Genomic DNA, 21,441 nt, shown 5'->3' with positions numbered 1-21,441 from the left:
GTTTATTTTACAGAAGACAATGTTGAAGATGAAGAAGTCTATGATGATCTGTACTGCGTCGCTTGTGACAGAGCCTTCAAGAACGAGAAATCGTATGTTTGAAACTAAACAAATGAGCAGTGCTCTGTGAAAACCGGGCTTCATGCATGTGCCTAAAGTGTTGTCCCAGATTAGCCTGGGACTATCAGGGATGACACTTTCCCTTTAATTGAAAACCAGTGTGGGCGAAAAGTGTCGTGACAGATCAATAGCCTTTGCAGTCCGCACAGGCTTATCAGGGACAACACTTTCCACTTTTATGACTTTTTTCGTTTAAATGAAGTCTCTTCTTAGCAAAAATCCAGTTTAGGCAGAAAGTGTCGTCCCTGATTAGCCTGTGCTGACTGCAAAGGCTAATGATCTGTGACGACACTTTCCGCCCAAACTGGATGTCCATTAAAGGGAAAGTGTCGTCCCTGATAGTCCCAGGCTATTCTGGATTGACACTCTAAAGCCATGCAATAAACCCTGATGTCCCAGATCAAGGCTCCAATAATGACTTGCAAAGCAAATTGAAAACTTTATTGCTAAAATTTTTTTGCATTACTGATTAGGAATGTAGCTCTGTTTAAATGCTACGTTTATTTTAACAATATGTTGTAATTAGTTTTCTAAACCTGTGATATAAAAACTAAATGGGATTTTAAGTTGCCCAGCAGAAGAACAATTTTGTGTTAATATCTAACATGGCAGTCAATTATCATATACATTTTCCTAAAAGCTTAATAATATCTTACTCGCCCTCTGTTCATTTGGGCTCCATTGTATACCATTTTACGACCTTGATTTGTTCCACTACATTTCCATAACAACAGACACAAGATGAACCATGTTGACTTGAGTTTTAATGCAAACTGTAATATGACTACTGACTTCTTAAGTCTCAAGACAAAAACATGTTGTGTTTCCTATTCACCTGTTTGCAGATATGAGCCTTTCTCTTGAAAAACAGGGCTAAATGAATGAGCGAAAAGTGTTGTTCCAGAAGGGCTAAATGAATGAGCAAAACGTGTTGTTCCAGAAGGGCTAAATGAATGAGCAAAAAGTGTTGTTCCAGATTAGCCTGTGCAGTCTACACAGGCTTATAAGCAACAACACTTTCCGCTGTGATGATATTTTTCGTTAAAAGGATTTGCAAAAAAACCGTCTAGGCTAAAAATGTTGTCCCTGCTTAACCTGTGCGCACTGTACAGGCTTATACAGGCACCTGCATTAAAACCCGTTTTCACAGACTTAGTCTCATATAAGAACCATGTTGACAATTTTGCCTGTGGAGCACCATTGTGTACAGGTACTCAATCTTTATTCCGCTCCCTCTCTCAGATACAAGAACCATGAGAAGTCTAAGAAACACAAGGACCTGGTTGCTATGATACGGGCTCACATGGCGGAGGAAGAAGGGGTCACCCTGGAGGATGGGGACCAGGGGTACATGGAGGAGAGACTGGGCCCAGAGGGGGAACCAGACATCGAGGAGCCCCCTGGGCAGCAGAGGTTAGTGGTTGTCGTGGGAAGAGTACCTGCAGTGAAATAATATTGACTTTATCAAAACAAGTATCTTCGAAATATTTTTTAAACTTGGTCAAAACATTTGTTTAAATGTTATCTCAGTCAGGTTTGAAACTGAACCACATGTGTTCAAAATCTAAGTTACAAAGTCAAACTAAAGAAAAAGCTTGGGATTACCCTAGAGACCATAGTTATTGTCAAATCTTTGTGAAATTTAGTCAGAACATTTTTTTTTAAATGATTTCTCTGCTTAGTTTGAAACTGAGTCACATGGGATCAAAAACTAGATCACAAAGTCAAATTAAAGAAATACTTTTCATCCCTGCCATAGGCGGAGGGATATTGTTTTGGCGTTGTCTGTCTTTCCCTCTGTCCGTCCGGAGCCATATATTGGAAGTGCTTTGGCGGATTTCATTGAAACTTTGTATGAGTATGTATATGGATAAGAGGATGATGCACGCCAAATGGCATTGTACACCGTCTGTTAATAACGGAGTTATGGCTCTTTGTATCTTGATAAAATGCTTTTTTGAGTGTCAAATATAATACTTTTGTGTCCAGAGGCATATTGGCGGTGGATATCAATTCAACGAGTTTACTTGTTAACACATGAACTCAGATATGTGTGTGCAATTTTATGAAACTTGCTTTAGGTGAGCTCCTTTGGGATAAAGGCCCTCTAGTTTGTCGATAACTGCCCTTTTTCCACCACATATATCTGTAACATTTTTGTAGACTCTATTCTCTTTAATCATTTTGTGGACTGTGAAGCTGTTACAACTAAAGATCTTAAATGTGAAAGCAAGGAAGGAAGTTTGTCTGAAAAACTATTTGTTTCAGTAATCGTCTTTTGTCAGATTTTCAATCATTAAATACAAACCATCTGTAATGTTGTGGACTTAGAGCCCTTTTGACTGCTTGGTAGGGTTGGATCCTACAACTTATAAATGGAGAATATTTTTACCTTTTTAATCAGAATTATGGCACTTTTTCAATTTTAGCTCAGCGTTTTCGGAGAAAACCCGAGGTATTGTCATAGCCAGCTCTTCATGTTGTCCGCCGTCTGACGTCTGCGTCGTGCTAAAACCTTAACATTTGCTCTAAAATCAAAGTGCTTCCACCTACAACTTTGAAACTTCATATGTAGATGCACCTTGATAAGTTTTCTACACGCCACACCCATTTTTGGGGTCACTAGGTCAAAGGTCAAGGTCACTGTGAGCTAAAAAAAAAAAAAAATTCGGACAAGCTTTCATTTATTCAAAACTGCACCCGTAGCCGAGCTGGCACCCGTTATGGGGTGCTCTTGTTACAAATGCAATATTAACACAACCTCTTACTCTTAGAAATGGCCCATTATCAACAACTTGTCTGTAAGTCATAATCATACATGTTTAACAAAATTCTCTTGTTTGTGGTTGTTACATATCATTTGTCTGTGGCCAAACATTGTCCAGTGGGGCATCTATGTCTGTGATGATTAAAATTTTCGTGTTGATGTTTGGCAATTTATGTTTAAAATTATTTGCAAAAACAAGTTTGTATTGCTGTTTCCATATGATCAGTATTTTAATGATGATTTATTATTTTGTTGCAGGTTATAAAAGAAGCAGAAAACGAAGAGAAAACAGCAGAGAAATGCAACACAGGTAAGTGGCATGAAATGAGCCTTGCACTTTAAAAACAAGGCTTAATGCATGTGTGTAAAGTGTTGTCCCAGATTAGCCTGTGCTGACTGCAAATGCATTATGCTCAGTTTTCTCAGAACACGACTCAAATAAATCATGCCGCATTCTGGGAAAACTGGGCTTAATGCATGTGTGTAATGTGTCATACCAGATTAAACTGTGCAGTCTGTATGTTCTAATACAGGAAAAACATTTCGGCTTTTATTTAAAAATTTTTTTAAAGGCAGTCTCTTCTTTGCAAAAAGCAGTTAAAGCAAGGACTGCACAGGCTAATCAGGGACAACACTTCACGCGCATGAATTAAGCCTGATTTCCCAGAACAAAGCTCCACTATTAGTATTTCATGGAAAACATGAACTATTTCTTTATTTCCATGGAAAATTGCATTTTTTTTACCACATTGTTGTGTTGTGAAATAAAGAGGACTTCTATTACTTACTTGGTGCCATTTCTTCAAACAAGTATTCTAGAAATTTAAAGGCTTGTTATCAATGTTCTAAATCAATAATTATACCCCCACAAAAGAAATTTAGGGGGTTTATAGGAGTGAGCTTGTCTGTCGGTCGGTCGGTCTGTTGGTCAGTCTGTCCGTATTAAGTGTCCGCTCTCTAATTCAAGTGGTTTTCTTCCGATCTTCACCAAACTTGGTCAGATGTTGTATCTTGATGATGTCTAGGCCAAGTTCGAACATGGGTCATGGCAGGTCAAAAACTAGGTCACGGGGTAACTTAGTGCGTTTTAAACATTGAACATGGTGTCCGCTCTCTAATTCAAGTAGTTTTCTTCCGATCTTTACCACACTTGGTCAGAAGTTGTATCTAGATGATGTGTAGGTCAAGTTTGAACATGGGCCATGCCGGGTCAAAAGCTAGGTCACAGGGTCACTTAGTGAGTTTTAAACATTGAGCATGGTGTTCGCTGTTTTTTGTGAAGACAACATGCAAAATATTCTGTGTCAATGCGGCATGTGGGGGTATTCGTCACGTCTGTGACAAAGCTCTAGTAGAAAAGCAAGTGAGATCTTAGCCTACTTTTCACATGACATATTCTGATGATGTTGTCTGACATTCATTGAAATATGCTATATTGTCACCCTTTCCTGCTCAGAAGAAAAGTGAAATGGCTAATAAACAACCAGAATAAGACCAGAAAAGCGAGACACATGCTAGCTGTTCTGGTTTTATGCTGTCTGCTTTTCATCAGTATCTTGAGGATGGAAATAAAGCCTTTAAAACTTGAATCTCTTTGAAAGGTCTTTAATTTAATTCGATTTTCAAAGGGACTACAAATGACTTAAAATGCGTATCTGAGTGGTGTAGGGTTAATAGAAAAACAACAGCTGGTTTCGTGCTTTTGAATCAATTTTACCTAGGGAAGTTGCCGAAAATCAGCTTAATATATAAGGACCAATTATCCTGTGTTTATAAAGCTGAACGTTCTTAATAATTGTTTAAAATTTGCCTTTTTTAATTCATTTACTTTATCTAACAGCTTGCATACCTTGTATTATTCAATTTTGATTTAAATTTGAAAAAAAGATTGTTTAGGCACGTTTATAGTTTTAATTATTGAATATTGTATTTTTTGTTGTTCCTTGTTTTAGGCTGATGAATTGGACAGTGTTTCAAACACATTGGAAAATGTGTCGCTTCAAGATGTTATAGAAAGCGCCAGTAACAAAAAAGTGTATGTATGGGATGATAAGACATCTAACCATTCAATTGGCTTTTTCTTGTTGTGTCATTTGGGAAAACTGGGCTTAATGCATATGTTTTAAGTGGGACGACACTTTCCATCTGAACTGGATTTTCATGTCGAATAGACTTCCATCAAAAGAAAAATTCCATAAAAGTGGAAAGTGTCGTCCATGATTAGCCTGTGAGGACTGCACAAAATGCATGACATTTTGACGTTGTAATATATTGTATTATGCCTTGATGAGCTGTGCGAAACGCGTTGGCTATATAAATATTTATTTAAAATCCCAGACACGTGTTTTTACTTTTATTATTTAATATTCACAATCTAGATGATAACATTTTACTTATATAACTATATATATGCGTATGTAAGGGGTGTTATAACGTAATATAAATATGATTACATAGTTGGCAAAAGATTGGTCTGTCCACAAGCGATGTTGTCCACCAAAATATTCCCTTGTTGATTTTTCAAGCAAGTTTCCCTCACTAAAAATCTCTTGTTGACAAATAGGCTTTGCAAAACGTTGAAATGTGTTTTATTTTATGTTTTTTAGATTTGATATTTTAATAAATGGCCATTTCTCAATCATTTGAGCCTCGCTTTGGGAAAAAGGGGTTTAATGCTTGTGTGTAGTGTTGTGCCAGATTAGCCTGTGCAGTCCGCACTTGCTAATCTGATAAGACACTTTGCGCCTAAAATGGCTTCTCATTAAGAACGGACTACCTTTAAACGAAAAATACCATAAAAGTGGAAAGTGTCCTCCTTAATGAGCCTGTGTGGACAGGATAATCAAGGATAACTGTTAAGGCACATGCATTAAGCCCAGTTTTCCCAGAATGAGAATGGTTTAAACAGAAGCAGTAGTTAAAGATAAATGCTATTTAACAACACATTTATCACCTGACTTTTTTATTGTTCTTAGATTAGCATTAAACCCATGTTTCAGTAAATCTAAACGAGATAAGCGAAGAGAAAAGCTTAGCAGAGAGCTTCTTGAAGACTCGGATGAAGACGAGGTAAGATTTGTTAAATCTAGACCATATGACCTTTGCTGTGGGAAACGGGGCTTAATGCATGTACATAACCGTTTGCCCAGATAAGGCTTTGCATTCTGCACAGACTAATCAGGGACATCACTTTATGCTTTTTTGTATTTTTCTGTTTAAAGGAAGTCTCTTCTAAACGAAAATCCTGTCTTAAGGGGAAAGTTGTGTCTCTGATTAGCCAGTGTTGACTGCACAGGCTTATCAGGGTTGACACTTAAAGCACAAGTCAGAAGCAAAGTAAAAATGGCTAAATAAAACTAGCATAAAACCAAAACAGCCTGCAAGTTAAAGGTACCGTCAACCACAAATGACTAAAAAAGAAAAGTTATAAAATACCGTATTTTTTACAATTATTTGTTTATATTGATTTAAATATCACGACTGGTATATTACATTACATGAGAAAAGTTCATATTTCCAGTCTATTCGGTAATAAAATTTCGCGATGTGAAATCGAAAGTACATCGCGAAAATAGGTGACATAACGATATACACACAATAAATAACGCAAGTAGATTGATCATTTTATATATAAAATAAATACAATTCACTACGCATGCACAATTTGCATTTCTGGGTTAACCACGTGACGACAATGATCAATCTACTGGTGTTAACTAGTAGTTACCTGGTACTGGTACCCAGTAAAATCTATTACCGAATATACTGAAAATATGAAAACTTAACAACTTTTTTCAAGTAATGTAATATACCAGTCGTGATATTTTAATCAATATAAACTAATAATTGTAAAAAAAAACGGTATTTAAGAATTTTTCTTTTTTCGGCATTCATGGTTGACGGTACCTTTAAGCCTCTTTTCCCCTGAAAGGCTCATATCCATTCAGTTTCATACTTTTATTTAAATAACCAAAGATCAAAATAATGTATTTGTTTGTTGTGTGTCATTTATGTATTTTTGTTATGGTACGATATCAATAACAAAACTAGTATAGTGACAATAAAACAATGAACTGAGAGTTTGAAAATAAATTATTGTCATGTACTCTGTTTACCCCCTATTAACTTTGTCAACAATTTTTTTTTATTATAGATGTCACTTTCTTACATCAGTTTTTCTGCACATTAAATTTACAGTTTTAATTGAAATCTATTAACTGGTGGTTTAATAATTCATTGAATGCTTTATTATACATGTGTATATGTTTAAATCCTTGTAGTTACTAGACAGTGGAGCTGAAATTATTTAACTCTCCTTATGAAGGATGTTGCTTTATGATATTGTTGTCATTTAAAGTTGCGTGTTACAGACTTTATTGATATTGCAGCTTTAACATTCAGACGTTTTATCTAATAAACATGAATAATGTTTCAAACTGTTGCACGTTTCTTGTAAAACCTTGAAATGTTTAAGAATTAAGGGATTGCTTTTGTCTTCTTTATTGGATAATTACCAATGATAAGATTGTACTTTGCCTATAGAAAACTCCATGGGTAAAATGTTAGCTTTGTGTTTCAGTACTATCACAACATAGATGACTTTTTATGCCCCCCTTCGAAGAAGAGGGGGTATATTGTTTTGCACTTGTCGGTCCGTCTGTCGGTCCGTCCACCAAATGGTTTCCGGATAACCACTTTGGCCTAGGATCATGAAACTTCATAGGTACATTGATTATGACTGGCAGATGACCCCCTACTGATTTTCAGGTCACTAGGTCAAAGGTCACAGTCACTCAAAACAGTAAAATGGTTTCTGGATGATAACTCAAGAAAGCTTAGGCCTAGGATCATGAAACTTCATAGGTACATTGATCATGGCTGGCAGATGACCCCTATTGATTTTCAGGTCCAAGGTCAAGGTCACAGTGACCTGAAGCAGTAAAATGGTTCCTAATGTATTCACACAATGGCTGCCACTACAACTGACAGCCCATTTGGGGGGCATGCGTGTTTTAAAAACAGCCCTTGTTATTTACATAACTGATTATCAATTTCAGGATATACCCAATGGTGTACCAGCAGAGGAGACCAAAGAACACTCTGAAGAAACTGATGGTGATTCTGAAAATCAGGCTGTGGATAAAACTAACGTAGACAATAATAGGCTCAACACTGATGTCAGTGATGCAGTAAATGATGGTGATACAGATGACTGTCACAATGTTGAAGACCAGGCTATTGATTCTATGAAAGAAGCAGCTGATATGGACATGCATGCTGATGTTAATGCAGATGATGTTGCTGCAATGAATGAAAGGAAAAGCAAATACAAGAAAAAGAAAAGTGAGCCTGATCCAAATCAGAAAATGGTAGGTTGTCTTAGGTGACATTTGCCCCCAAAAAGGGGTCTTTCTATATGTACTGGTATGTATATACATCATTGTAAATCAGATGCATATAACGTTGTGTTGCAAGGCTCTTTGATGCATCGAGGACAATCAAACCTAAATCAGGATTGATGGAAGACTATATTTCAATTCTGAATGATATGAATAAATAAGTTTTGCTTAATGGTACGCTTTGGTAATAGTACACTTTGTGCAACATTCATACAAACCTCTGAGATGACACTAAGACATCTTGTAAAACATTTTGGGTGTTGAAATTTACTACAAAGGTTTTAAAACATTAGAGTACTGAAACAAACAAATTCCATCAGCTAGCACGCATTTCACTATTTTATTGATTCCATCAGCTAGCACGCATTTCACTATTTTATTGATAGGCTGACAGGCTTGGTAAACATACCCAAAAAAGGACATAAGGAGGTTAGTATATGCAAAGAAAAAGCATAAAGATATAAGAAATGAGTATTTTAACTTTTTAGAGGTATGGTAAAACCCAGTAGCCCTACTTATTTGGGGATGTTTTCATGGTCAAGTGGACATCAGATTTAGAGGGGTTTCACTGTAACTAAACCAATGAACCTGTTTCTGGGGAAAAACTGGACTTGATGGATTTTCTGAAAGTGTCGTCCCAGATAAACCTTTTCTTTTTGACACTTTCTGCCTAAACTGGATTTTTACTAAGAAGAGACTTCATTCAAATGAAAGATATCACAAAAAGACTGCACAGGCTTCTCTGGGACAACACTTTTAAGGACACGCATTAAACCCTGTTTTTCCACAGTGAGGCTCATTAATGTTTATTCTTGACATGATAACAGGGTCGCTGTGAGATCTGTGGGTCAGACTTCCCCTCCAGGTCGAAGCTGTTTGACCATATAAAGGCCACCGGTCATGCCAAATTGAAGAATGCCCCACTCACCGAAGATTCTAGTAGTAAAGAGAAGAAAGGAAAAAAGAAGAAAGCTATAAGTAAATGATTGCTAAAGTGATATTTATTGTTGGTGAATTTAACTTATATTTGATTACAATTGTTTGTATATTAAAATAGCCATGAGTTTAAATGTGTTTTAGTTATAAATTAATGTTATCTATTTTAACAATGGTTTTATGATCAAAGAATCTACAAATTTATAGATATGTATTCATTTTAAGCTACACATAAGGATATTTGTTTGTCCATCGTCAATAAATGTTACTGCATTCATCTGCAGATACCAATCTTATTTGCCTGCTCATTTAACGTCCTGTACAGTGAACCTCACATGTTCTGACAGCATTTCAAATCCGATTGTATTTATCGCAACATAAATATCTTCCATGCAACATTGCCTGGATACCTGTGAACATGTCAAACTATATTTATCAGAGTACATGTACCGCGGCTTTTACCTACGGTAGTTGTGGCCTTCAAAGGCCCCTTTCCCAAAATAGTTTCCCAAATTTCAATCGTACCTTGGATTGTTTTCAGAAGGGGAAAAACATGCCAAACAAACGTAATTTTGCTCACATTCAGCCATAAAACAGATGAAATTGTTTACTGATTGAAGCAGTCGGGTTCCTTTTACACATGGTATGCTTTTTTCTAATGTACGGTAATGCACGTGGTTATTTCGACAGAAATTCGCGCGGTTTCAACATGAAACGGTGGATGTATGCTCGAACGTTTAATTTTATCGATAACTATGTGTATTGCATCTAGTCGGAGCAACACTTGAAAAGCAAAACTGCGCGGCGAATAAATAAATATTTCAGAACATTACGCACATTAGCGATGCATCGCGATTTATTGTTCAGCATTATATTCCACTATATCACATATACTTAATGATGGATGTCGCACATTTGCATGATCCTGCATCTAAGCATCGGCCGTGTGCATCCAAATAAAAGTGTGTATCGAACTGGCCTCCATTGAGAACTCAAAATAGTACCGACTGTCCCTGAAACCCACGATGTTCTCTTTGCTGCCGAAATTGCCGACGACGACGACGATGTAATTGTCCGGTCGCATAAATCCGACGGAATAAATCCCCGCCGGCACATCTTCGAGAGTGAACATTTCAATGGCGACCGATCCGGCTGTTATGAACTTGCTGAAGTGTCCCATTGTGTAAAACATCGGCTGTTTGTAGAATACAGGTACGCCCCCCTTTGCTTGCTTTGCGTCCACCACTATCGGGCTATCGGCGTAATTGTATACCCAACTCGGCCCACCATCCAAGTCCACGGCTAGATTATAGTGCGTGAACCCCGATCCGCAGTTCTGAAGCGTGTGGAACACGTGCTTGGCAAGGTCCGCGCCTCTTTCCCAGCTGCCCAGTTCCGTTCTGGACCTTATACAGTACTCCGAGCCTAGGAGAATCTTGTCGGGGTGAAGTGAGAACATATCGCACATTGGCGAAGACGCGTTGTTGTAATTTGTCGTGTTGTCGTCACTGACGTTGTCGTGATAACCTTGTACGGCAAATCCGTCCACGAGGTTCAGAGAGATTGCGTCAAACGCGCGTCTCCAGTTGTCAAGTACGTCCAGGTTGTCGTCCATAGTGAACAACTTGATATGGCCGTATCCGTTATCCTCCAGCGACCTCTTTAGGTCGTATTTGATCCAGTCGCTCATGTTCTGAGGGGACCAGCAGACGGATTGATACTCCGGGAGACTGTCGTTACTGCAGCTTCGCACCGGGCCGCTCTGGGTCGTCAGACCCCACATGCGCCCGTGGAACATAAACGACTCGTACTCCCGAAGAAACCGGCTTAAGTAATCAGCGTACACTTTCATCATCTCGGGCAGTATTGTTCCGACGCCGACCATGTTGTCGTTGGTTTTCATCCAGTCAGGGGACGACCACGGACTCGCGAAGAGCGACAGATTGCGACGGCTAGCAACCACCGCTTGATCGATATACGGGAGCTTGTACAGGTGATCGTAGGCCGCTATGGTGAATTTGGATAGGTAAATGTCTCCCCGGGTGAAGTCGTACGAATAAATATTTGTTGACATGTCATTGCTAGCGATTGGGATTCGTCCCAGGTTATATTCGATACCAGTGGGCCCGAAATACGACTCAATTAGATTTTTCTGCGCTCCGTCTGGTAGACTAGCAACGTTCATGCCAGCCGCATCCGTAAAAGTACCACCAAACCCTACGATCAATACAAAGTAATACAAAGTGAACACACATCAGGTAAACCCAGGTGCACAGCTCAAGGCGCCTCTTGTCTATCACGTGATTAAAAAAATGGAACGTTATTCGAGAAAGAAATTGTGGCATTCTGTTGGTTATTGCATTCATAACCTACGATTTTGAGTTTCTATGCTTAGGAGATTTGATAAAAAGAATCGTGACGAAAACCGGTTTTGTATCACCACAGTCAAACACCCTACTTACCCTACTGAGCCAAACATTATTTCATTCAACTACAAATTTATAATAATTTTTTTTGGTAAATATATCTATTAGCACTTTTTTAAACCTATATTCCGCTCTTTTTTGCGAGAAATCATACACCCGTGCTTATCTCTGACGTCAAAAAATGAAACGAACACAAAATGACGTCGACTTCATTCATAAATATTCAGTGAATAAGCACCGTGACGTCAAGTCTATGGGTTCATGTAAAAAAATCGAAATCTTTATAGTATATATAAGATTGAAATATTCAAGAGGTTTATAAGTCATCAAAGCGCAGTGTGTTGAGCGTATGTCAGACCGGAGTCAGTTGAACTCCCTCCTTTCTCGATTTGCAGCGAGTCCACAAACTATAATTACGACGCACTTCAGAGACACTACTTTAAAGACATCTTCCTTGCAAATGTACTGAAAACTGATGATTTTCTTTCTCTTTTTCCTTCTTCGATTGCCTTCTTTTCGACCTGTCTGACCAGAGTTAAGTCCCCATACGTACTGTCGTGGGAACCAAACGGGATTCGAGCATAGCACGTGACCAAGTCCTGAATGTCATGGAAAATGCACGTCTGCTCGTCGAACCCGAGGCAGCCATCGTCCCGTTTCACCGGGAAATGAACCACAAGTCCTTCGTTTTCCGCGTCTGAGTAGCTGCAAGAGAATACATCAGCAGCCTTAAGTCGTTACATTAACCCATTTATGCCTAGCGGCTAGAAAAAGGGCATTGGCAAAGAGCGTACACCCAGATGAGACGCCGCATGATGCGGCGTCTCATCAGGGTCTGCGCTGTTTGCTTAAAGGAATTTCTGTAAGAAATATTCTAAATATAGAAATAAATATACTAGACATCTCTAATTTTGGAAATAAATTGAACCAATTTAGAAGGATTGGAGAGTCCACTAGGCATAAATGGGTTAACCATTGTCATCTTTAGATAATGTTGACCAGCCAGTGTGGACGTTATTTTTTGTTTATTTCTGGGTTTGTGAAACAATACCGGATGCCTTAAGTGTACGTGTTAGGCACCCAATATTAAGCATGTTTATGATCGGTATAGGGCCTATTCTTCAACTAAAAGGACACGTGAAAGATGGAAAGCATAGACAAATATCAATTAGATAAATAACGCACTGTGAAATCTAAATGCATATCTGATAAATTATCCAACTGGTTCATGTATTCACCTGACAGAGATGCTGTATGGTTTATTGGGGTCGTTGTTAGTTCTCACAATAAATGTTCCGTCACTTTCCGTTTTGAGAATTGACTTTGCCATGCTTTTGTCTATGTCATACTCCTCAACCTTCTGTGCGAATTCAGTGACGTCAGACGCCAGCAGATGATCTATAAATAGCATCATGGTGCCCATGCAGTTTTCGTACAGCGAGAACTCGATAATGTCACTGTAATAAAAGTAAAGAATCTCATGCACCAAGAACTTGATAATGACGCTCAGACAAACATCAACAACAAATATAACGAGAGTTCTAGTTTGGAAGCGTATATGCACGGAAGCGTATATGGTACACCCAAATAATATGGTCATTCCAGATTAGTTTATATCGACTTACTGTGAAATAACATGGTATGTCGTCATAGTTTTGTAGGGTTTTCCCTCTTATTTTACTCGCCATAACGACAATAAGTTAAAGTCTCAACGTAAATGTTTCCGGCTTTTCCCGAAAAAATATTTGGTCGACATGATCTAAGTCGACAAATCAACATAATTTTGGGCGTCATGCTCTTGTGAACATGACTTACCATCATAGTTTTAGTCGAAACGATGAGGTTTTTTTTACGCCATGATACCTTTTTCATATCATGCCGTCATAGAATGTTGACATCATCACAGCATCAGGGTGTACCATATACGCTTCCATACATGTACGCTTCCTTACTCGATAATTTCATTGAAATAATAGTCAACAGCTCGTAAAAAGAGAACCCAAAAAGGTCAATTGATGCATTCTAAGGTCAACATCGCGTAAACAAGATCTCGTTCATGCCAATGCAATAACAGCTCGTAGCACAAGAATGTGATAATGTCAATACAAAAAGATTGTTTTTATCGTAAAACGAGATGTCGATATTGTCATGCAATAAAAGATCAACATCGTGTTGAACGAGAACTCGATAATACCCATGCAATAACAGATAAAACTCTCGTTACAAGAGAACTCGAACTTGTCACTGTAATACTAAGTCAATATCTAGCACAGCTATGACTTGAAAAATGTCTTTGGAGTGAACACACAGTATAACATATTGTTATAAAAAACGCACCGATACCTCGTGTCATATAATGAGATGCAAATAACAGAGATGCGGCGAATTTTATTTAACTAACTTGGGCTCTATATGCCCGATAAGTGCCGACGATAACGTATGGATAAAATTGGACGGAAACACCTACACAAGCGCATACACTGAACCCCAGTTGAGACAGCTGTCCGAAAAAATGTTCGAATGTAGGCTGAGATTTGCGAAAAAAAGTGTATTATTTTCTACTTTATTTGAATTGTTTGTTCAGTCAAAGACGACTTACTCTTTGATTTTCTGCAGCTCGTTTTCCAGATCTCTAATTCCATCTAGACAACGTGTGGACAGTTTGGACTGTTCGTTCCTTTCTGTAACCAGTGAAGTACGCTCTCTCTCAATTGCCGTCTGCTCTTGTCGCAGACCTTCCAGTCGCTTGGTGAGTGCCGTGCAGTTGTTGTTGATCCTGTCAATGGCATCACTTTAAATCTTACACCTTGAAAGGTAAATGTGCAAGTACTTCAAGTGTCGTCCCAGACCAGCATGTGCAGTCCGCACGGGTTAATCAGGGACGACATTTTTACGCGTTTATGGTATTTTTCGTTTAAAGGACGTCTCTTCTTAGCGAAAATCCAGTTTAGGCAATATGTGTCGCCCTGATTTACCTGTGCGGACTTATCTACAACGACACTTAAGTCCCATTGTACCATAGGGAGGTTCATATTTTCAGTATGTGTGTATGTCTTGAATGTCATTTCTCTTCCTTTTAAAAAGTACATAGTTATGTTATGTTTTGAATCGGTGTTAATTTAGAAAATTGTGAAAGATGCAATCTCTGAACAAATCTCTTTAAAACTGTGCACTATTGCAAAAGAACATCGCCACGCGCATGTTACATTATAAACTACAGAGATTGACGCATGTATGTTTGGAATTAGTTTACTAGTATTATTTACTTTATTCTTATTCAGGTTGTCACACACTTAACAGTTTCGCACAAGACACACCAGCGTAAGAAATACTAGAGCCTCGTTCTGGAAAAACATGGCTTAATGTATGTTCGCTAAGTGTCGTCCCATATAAGCCTGGCTAATCAGGGACGACACTTTCCGCCTAAACTGGGTTTTTGTGTAGTAGTAATGTAAACGAAAAACGAAAGCAGAAAAGTGTTGTCCCTGCCTAACCTGTTCGGATTGCACAGGCTAATATGGGGCGACACTTTACGCACATGTATTTAGCCCTGTTTACCCAGAACGAGGATCAAATACTAGTACAAGCAAACACCTACTCATCCAGCCTGTCGCTGGACGAGCTCGTGAGTTCATTCGTCTTCTCCAGTTGCTTAGATACGACCTTGATCAGCACGCCGTACGCTTCCGTCGACTTGCTCTTCTCCTCGATTTCCTGTCATATTAAAAAGAGCTTGTAAACAGAATTTACAATACACACGTATATAAGTGCCTGTTTTCATTTTCTTTATTCAACCAAGCTTCATTATAACGTTGTCTTTTAGTATTCACGTTCTCGATAAATCTACATTACAATACATGCGCTTTACACTGCAGTTTTCTAATAAAGCTGCATACGGCTACTCTTGATACAGCTACACCTACTTGTTCAAGTCTCTCAATACAGCCTTCCACGTTGTCCAGTTCATCTATCCGCTGACCCAGAAGGCCGTGCGTGTCTCGTAGTCTCTTCAGCAGCTGAACGGGCTTCATTGTCGCGTGTGTCTCGCGCTGTGAAAAAACAACACAACCAACTAAGCCTCGTTCTAGGAAAACTGGACATAATCAATGTTCGTAAAGGGTCATCATAGATTAGCCTGTGCAGTCCACACAGGCTTAATAAGGGACGACACTTCCCGCTTATATAAAATGTTTCGTTTGAATATATTCTCTCCTAAACGAAAATCAACCCTCATCTGGCGCAATCGCCGACTTAACCTTTCCCTATTCAGAATCAAAGTGAAAATGGCTATATGCAACTACCATAAAACCAGAACAGCCTGCCAGTAACTCGCAATCTGTTCAGGTTTTATGCTATTTGCTTATCATCAGTACCTTTTAGATGTAAAATGAAGATTGTAAACTTGAATCTAGTAAGAAATGTTTTAATTTAATTTGATTTTCTAAGCTGCTGCGCACGGTTAAATGTGCGTATCTGAGTGCTAAAGGTTCAAACTGTGCGTGTTGTTTTACCAGCTTCGAGAAGTCCGGTTTGGGCAGGGGATTTCTCAGCGTGTCATGGGTCTCCGTCTGGCTCTCCGTGTACGCCTCCAGGGCGTCCTCGAACGACTCGAAGCCGAGGGGCTCCGTGAAACCTACCAGCCCGTCCCGACAGTAGATAGGCTGCCAAACGATATCATCCCCGACCCTGTCACGAGGAAATTAGTATTTTACTCGCAGCTTATCGTTACAGGGTTAGGTCAAATAAGTTGTGACTTCAATTTTCATGACATCGGACGATTTTTATAAATTAAAAATTGACCGAAATAATGTCGATTTTGAGATAACATTCAGTTCCGATAACATAGAGATCAGCATCGACAGAGTAAACATTTTGTCCATTCTCACTATAGCAGACACATTATTTTAAAATTATTATAATTAAATCGTGCTGCTGTTTGTGCCATTTAGCAACGTAACATTGAGCTTGTCATGTTATAAAAGTATTCGTATTGTATCCCGGAAGTGTAACGGGATAACGACGATAAAAACTTATTTTATATAAATATGTAACTGTAATTGTGTAAGCTGATAGGTGAGAACATAGATAACAGCAACTATTTCATGAGATAAGCTCTCAAATACAAAACAAGCAACACGGAAGCTTAAATAAGCACAATCGTTTATTTGCTCCTCATTTTAAAGTGTTCCAATAGAAGCAATACAAAGGTCTCTCAATCAACCATGAAACACAATAATGAAAATGTCAGTGTAAGCAGGAAGACGCGATTTTGGGTTAGAGTGCACTTTTAAAATATTTTTAAACGCATATACATATACTTAAAATGAAAAAATGCTTTTGTGTAAATTTACTTAACCAGCAAAACCTTATCTGCTGAATGTGTTTATTTATTATAGTGAACATATGTACCTCAACAAATATTTATGTATTTCAATGTCATGCTTTGTGAGTTTTATATTTTATTTATTACATCAGCGTAAAAAAAGCGATACGATTATTACTGATATTTTACTCTTCCTCCTAACTCTGTTTCTTATAGAATACGATTTAAATGAAATGTATTTTGCAAGGTTAAAGCGGATATGCATAAATATAACTTATGAAACAGAAAAATCCCGTAAAATGTTTCATTAAAACTTTCCAAAATCGTATGATCTCAATAAAATACAAAATGTAAACTGTAGATATGAACAACATACAATACGCCACAAATATGATGAAACAAATAAATTCTTCATTTGTTTTGTTTTCACATTCTAGCTTACGAAATGGAAATGGCCAAATATTATCCACGCTTCTTAAGAAGCATGCGCGTAATCGAACATTGTCAAGTGTGATAACTCATAACAATATAAGACAACTTTTGTTTAAAATCATAAATTTACGTGTACTTGTAGAAGATTGGACCGAAAATCATAGATTTAAAGACTAGTTTATTATTGTTCGTTACTGTTATTAAATAAACTGTGCTTTTGAATGTTTAATATAAAACAACCAACGAAGATAAATATTTAATATCTGACAACTCAACAACCAAGAAAAGAGTTACATTCGGTAACCCATTTAAGAGCTATCGATAAATATATCAGTAGCTATGCCGATAACAAACAAAGAGCTGTCGGCACTCAATATGAAGTATCAAACCCATACTTGACCGCCAGCATGTGGAATTCGATATCGCCCGTGTGGTGCACGAGGTAACTTCCGTCTTGCGCACGTGACAGCTCGCGACGCACGAGCTCCTGGTGAGTCTCGCCCCAGTACCAGGCATATTGACCCAAGTCCACGGGCTCGTCTTCGTAGTCGAGCTGGATAAAGGAGAGGAACACAAATAAGTGATGAATGGGGTGCTATTGTTTTAAATGAGAAACTTGTTGGTGTTGGTGATGAAGATGCTTAGATGGATGATGATGATGATGATGATGATGATGATGATGATGATGATGATGACGACGATGATGATGATGATGGTGATGATGATGATGATGATGATGATGACGTTACTGTTGAAGCCGGTCAAGAACCCGGCAGACTCCCGGTCAACACTGGACTAGCTACGGTTTATCCTGGTGAAGCCCCGGCAGAGCCCCGGTTGTCGCCGATAATGCAACGATGGGGCCCCGGTGAAAGCCGGCAGCGTCCCGGCAAATCCCCGGTATACCGTTACTCCGCCGGCACTCACCGCGGCTATTACGGCATCAGACGCCGGCAGAGTACGGCAACGCCCCGGTTAGACCCCGGTCTTCGCCGGTAATGCCCCGGCGGAGCCCCGGTGAAAGCCGGTGGCGTCCCGGAAGAGCGTCGATTTACCGATGTACCGTAGCTATACCGGGACTCTTCCGGCATGCACCGGGGCTCCACCTGGACACCACTGGCGACAACCGGGGCGTTGGCGTAGCTTTGCCGGGGTCTGTATGGGCCCCGGTGGAGCTACGGTGCCGTCCCGGTTGTTCACGGTGCCGTCCCGGTTGTTCCCGGTGCCGCGCCGGTCGTTGCCGGTCCTTCCCGGTGACTCCCGGAGGTATTAAACATTTTATATTTTCCCGGTGGATCCGGTTGTCCCCGGAGCACCGGTTCATCCCGGTAGAGCCCCGGTTCATCCCGGTTGAGCCCAGATCACGCACCGGGGCTCCATCGGCATCAAAGTGAGACTGGGCCTTTAAATGTCAAATTAAGTTAAGCTATAGGTTTGATGCATGTATTATCACTGTTCAGTATACCTTGTTTCTGCTCTGGTCAGGACGACTCAAACTAAGACGATCATAGTCCATAAACATGTTGGCAAAGCCAACGGCTGTTCATTTGTCGTTTTTGGCTCAGGTACTAAAAAAAGTACCCCAGGTACTCTTAAGTTTACTACAATGTAACCCGGGTACGGAAATACGCTGAAAGGCACCGGTCATAGTAAGAGGTACTTTTTAGTATATTTTCCGTACCCCGGATACTTTGAAGTAAATTTAGGAATACTCGGCGTACTTCATAGTAATACCGAAGCCGACAATGACCAATCGAGCGCCAGAAGCAGTCCTAACAAATTACGTTTTGAATTAACAGCAAATATTTATTGCAATCCAGCATGCCGCTTGAGTTTTGATTTCTTAACCCAGTTACTACAAATAGACATCATTGAGATAAAAGTACGGATATAAAACGTATTAAAACGTACTTATATGAGAAGAATAATCAAATGCATTAAAAAAGTGCTTGCTTTCCGCGTAATTCCGTAAAACAGTTTTTCAGTAACGTGAGCAAATGTACACATGTTCACTCGCGCAATCGGTCGTGAACATATTTATTTTCTCACTTCACTGAGAAAATACGTTTATGTTATTACCCCGACATGAAAGAAATACCCTTTCTTTAGGTAAAACTATTGTGCCCGACTCCATGTCGTTACTATAATTAGTCCGGCTATTTTGAATGCTGCATGTCATGTCATGGTAGGTAAAACCCATCATGCATTGTTGGAATTAACCCATTTATCGCTAGCGTCTAGAAAAAAGGCCTTTGCAAACAGCGTAGACCCAGATGAGACGCCGCATGATGCGGCGTCTCATCAGGGTCTGCGCTGTTTGCTTAAAGGAATTTCTGTAAGAAATATTCTAAATATAGAAATAAATATACTCTAGATATCCCTAATAGTGGAAATAAATTGATCCAATTTAGAAAGATGGGAGAGTCCACAAGGCATAAATGGGTTAAACCGTGATTCTCTTGTACGTGGTTGTATTAGTAACCTTACAGCGAATCAAGTTCATTGTGTCATTATTTATGGACGAATAAATTATTACTTGACATATAGAATATGAGAATGATATGTCACCGAGCGAATAAAGTATTACGTATAAAGTATGGACAACTCATGTCACTCGCCCATGACATGCACACAATCATATACACATTTATAGTATAATGTTGTTTTATAGTATAATGTTGTTTTATAGTATAATGTTGTTTTATAGTATAATGTTGTTTTGTGTCCGCTCAATAAAATATCCATGCATACAGTAATCATTTACCCACGAGCACAAAATATATTAAAAGCCAAAAGATAACAGTGCGATATACTGAATTACTGAACTTTCCTTCGATAATATATATTTCCGTCTGCAACCATTGCGTCCTAGCAAATTAATGTGTATTAACTAAGCAAACTTATGTGTATTCCCATATCTTTAGAAGCGTATGAATTGATATCGTAGCTATTTCGTCCACAAACGTGTCCTTGTCCATATTAATAATAAACAAGTATAAAGCATGGTGATTTTATCAATACCATTATCATCAGCTGCAGCAGCAACAGCAGAGCAGAACAAACAGCATCATAACTATCTTCATTATCCTAACCATGTCGTATCAGGTCAGCAAGGTCGATATGAACAGTTCGTTACATTATATATGTCGCGTTCTGAGAAAACTGGGTTAAATGCATGTGCATAAAGTGTAGTCCCAGATTTGCATGTGCAGTCCGCACAGGCTTATCAGGGACGACACTTTTCGCCTTAACTGGATTTTCGTGTAGAAGAGACTTCCTTTAAACGAAAAATACCATAAAAGCGGGAAGTGTCGCACATACATTAAGCCCAGTTTTCTCAGAACGCGTCTTATATGATTATTACTTAAAAGGAACGCTACGTCCCAAAAAAAAACAATTTACAAAGGCAGAAATAATTTTCAGTAACGACTATCCTTCTCCTGCTATGTTTTTTATACAGTTCTACCGTTTAACATTTAATAGTGCACATATCCTGTATTAAAACGTCTGTGACTATAACGAATTATGGGCGACCATGTTACGTCACTAAGTAACTTTTTGAATATAACTTTGATTATTTAAAAAAAAAGGTATTTTAATGAATCAAATCAGCACATAAGTTCACGCTTTAAAGGGACATGTTCACAGGTAGCCAATGGTTTTTTTTCTTAATTGAACATGACATAGATTCCAAAACGAATAAATGAAATTATTTTAAAACAAGCAAATAAAAAACGTGTATTGCCAATATAGCGTTTAAGATATCCCGTAAAATCAAAAGCCATCGTGGTGTCATTATAGAGCTTTAGCTGTTGTTTCAATGTGTCCCGGGCTCGACGACATGGGAAAGCAAATTTTCTTATATCTGTATCCTTGTTATCATTTTCATTTAAAAATATTCCAAATAGTACATATGTGTTAGTTAATTCATTGTAAGACATAGTTCAGAATAAAAAATGGGTGAACAAGTTGGCAGATGCTCATATATTCTTTCAAATATACTTATTCATCACAAGTGAGGGATGATGATTCCACTTA

At 38.7% G+C, this 21,441-nt stretch overlaps 3 protein-coding genes across 3 annotated transcripts in view; 1 reads left to right on the top strand and 2 right to left on the bottom strand.

Moving 5' to 3' along the window:
- The window catches only part of LOC127862727 (dnaJ homolog subfamily C member 21-like), a 35,136-nt gene extending 25,780 nt beyond the window's left edge, over positions 1-9,356 (top strand). Inside the window, 6 exon segments of the mRNA XM_052401986.1 lie at positions 14-92; positions 1,363-1,555; positions 4,840-4,922; positions 5,887-5,956; positions 7,945-8,256; positions 9,114-9,356. Of these exon segments, the coding sequence (XP_052257946.1) occupies positions 14-92; positions 1,363-1,555; positions 4,840-4,922; positions 5,887-5,956; positions 7,945-8,256; positions 9,114-9,272 (896 nt within the window). The 3' untranslated portion in view covers positions 9,273-9,356.
- Positions 9,357-10,153: 797 nt separating this feature from the next.
- Positions 10,154-11,296, bottom strand: LOC127862726 (lysosomal acid glucosylceramidase-like). The gene has a single exon (XM_052401985.1). It carries the CDS (start codon positions 11,294-11,296, stop codon positions 10,154-10,156), a length of 1,143 nt encoding a protein of 380 aa, XP_052257945.1.
- Positions 11,297-11,841: 545 nt separating this feature from the next.
- Positions 11,842-18,925, bottom strand: LOC127862725 (phosphatidylinositol 3-kinase regulatory subunit gamma-like). Its single transcript, XM_052401983.1, has 8 exons — positions 18,869-18,925; positions 17,799-17,998; positions 16,160-16,334; positions 15,572-15,697; positions 15,247-15,362; positions 14,248-14,424; positions 12,887-13,105; positions 11,842-12,353 (listed from the first exon to the last, which is right to left on the bottom strand). The coding sequence occupies exons 1-8, from the start codon at positions 18,923-18,925 to the stop codon at positions 12,083-12,085; spliced, it is 1,341 nt and encodes a 446-aa protein (XP_052257943.1). The 3' UTR covers positions 11,842-12,082.
- Positions 18,926-21,441: the final 2,516 nt, after the last annotated feature.

This window comes from Dreissena polymorpha, chromosome 16, assembly GCF_020536995.1.
Source record: "Dreissena polymorpha isolate Duluth1 chromosome 16, UMN_Dpol_1.0, whole genome shotgun sequence".
Classification (NCBI taxonomy): Eukaryota; Metazoa; Mollusca; class Bivalvia; order Myida; family Dreissenidae; genus Dreissena; species Dreissena polymorpha.
This window is presented reverse-complemented; position numbering and strand designations above follow the sequence as displayed.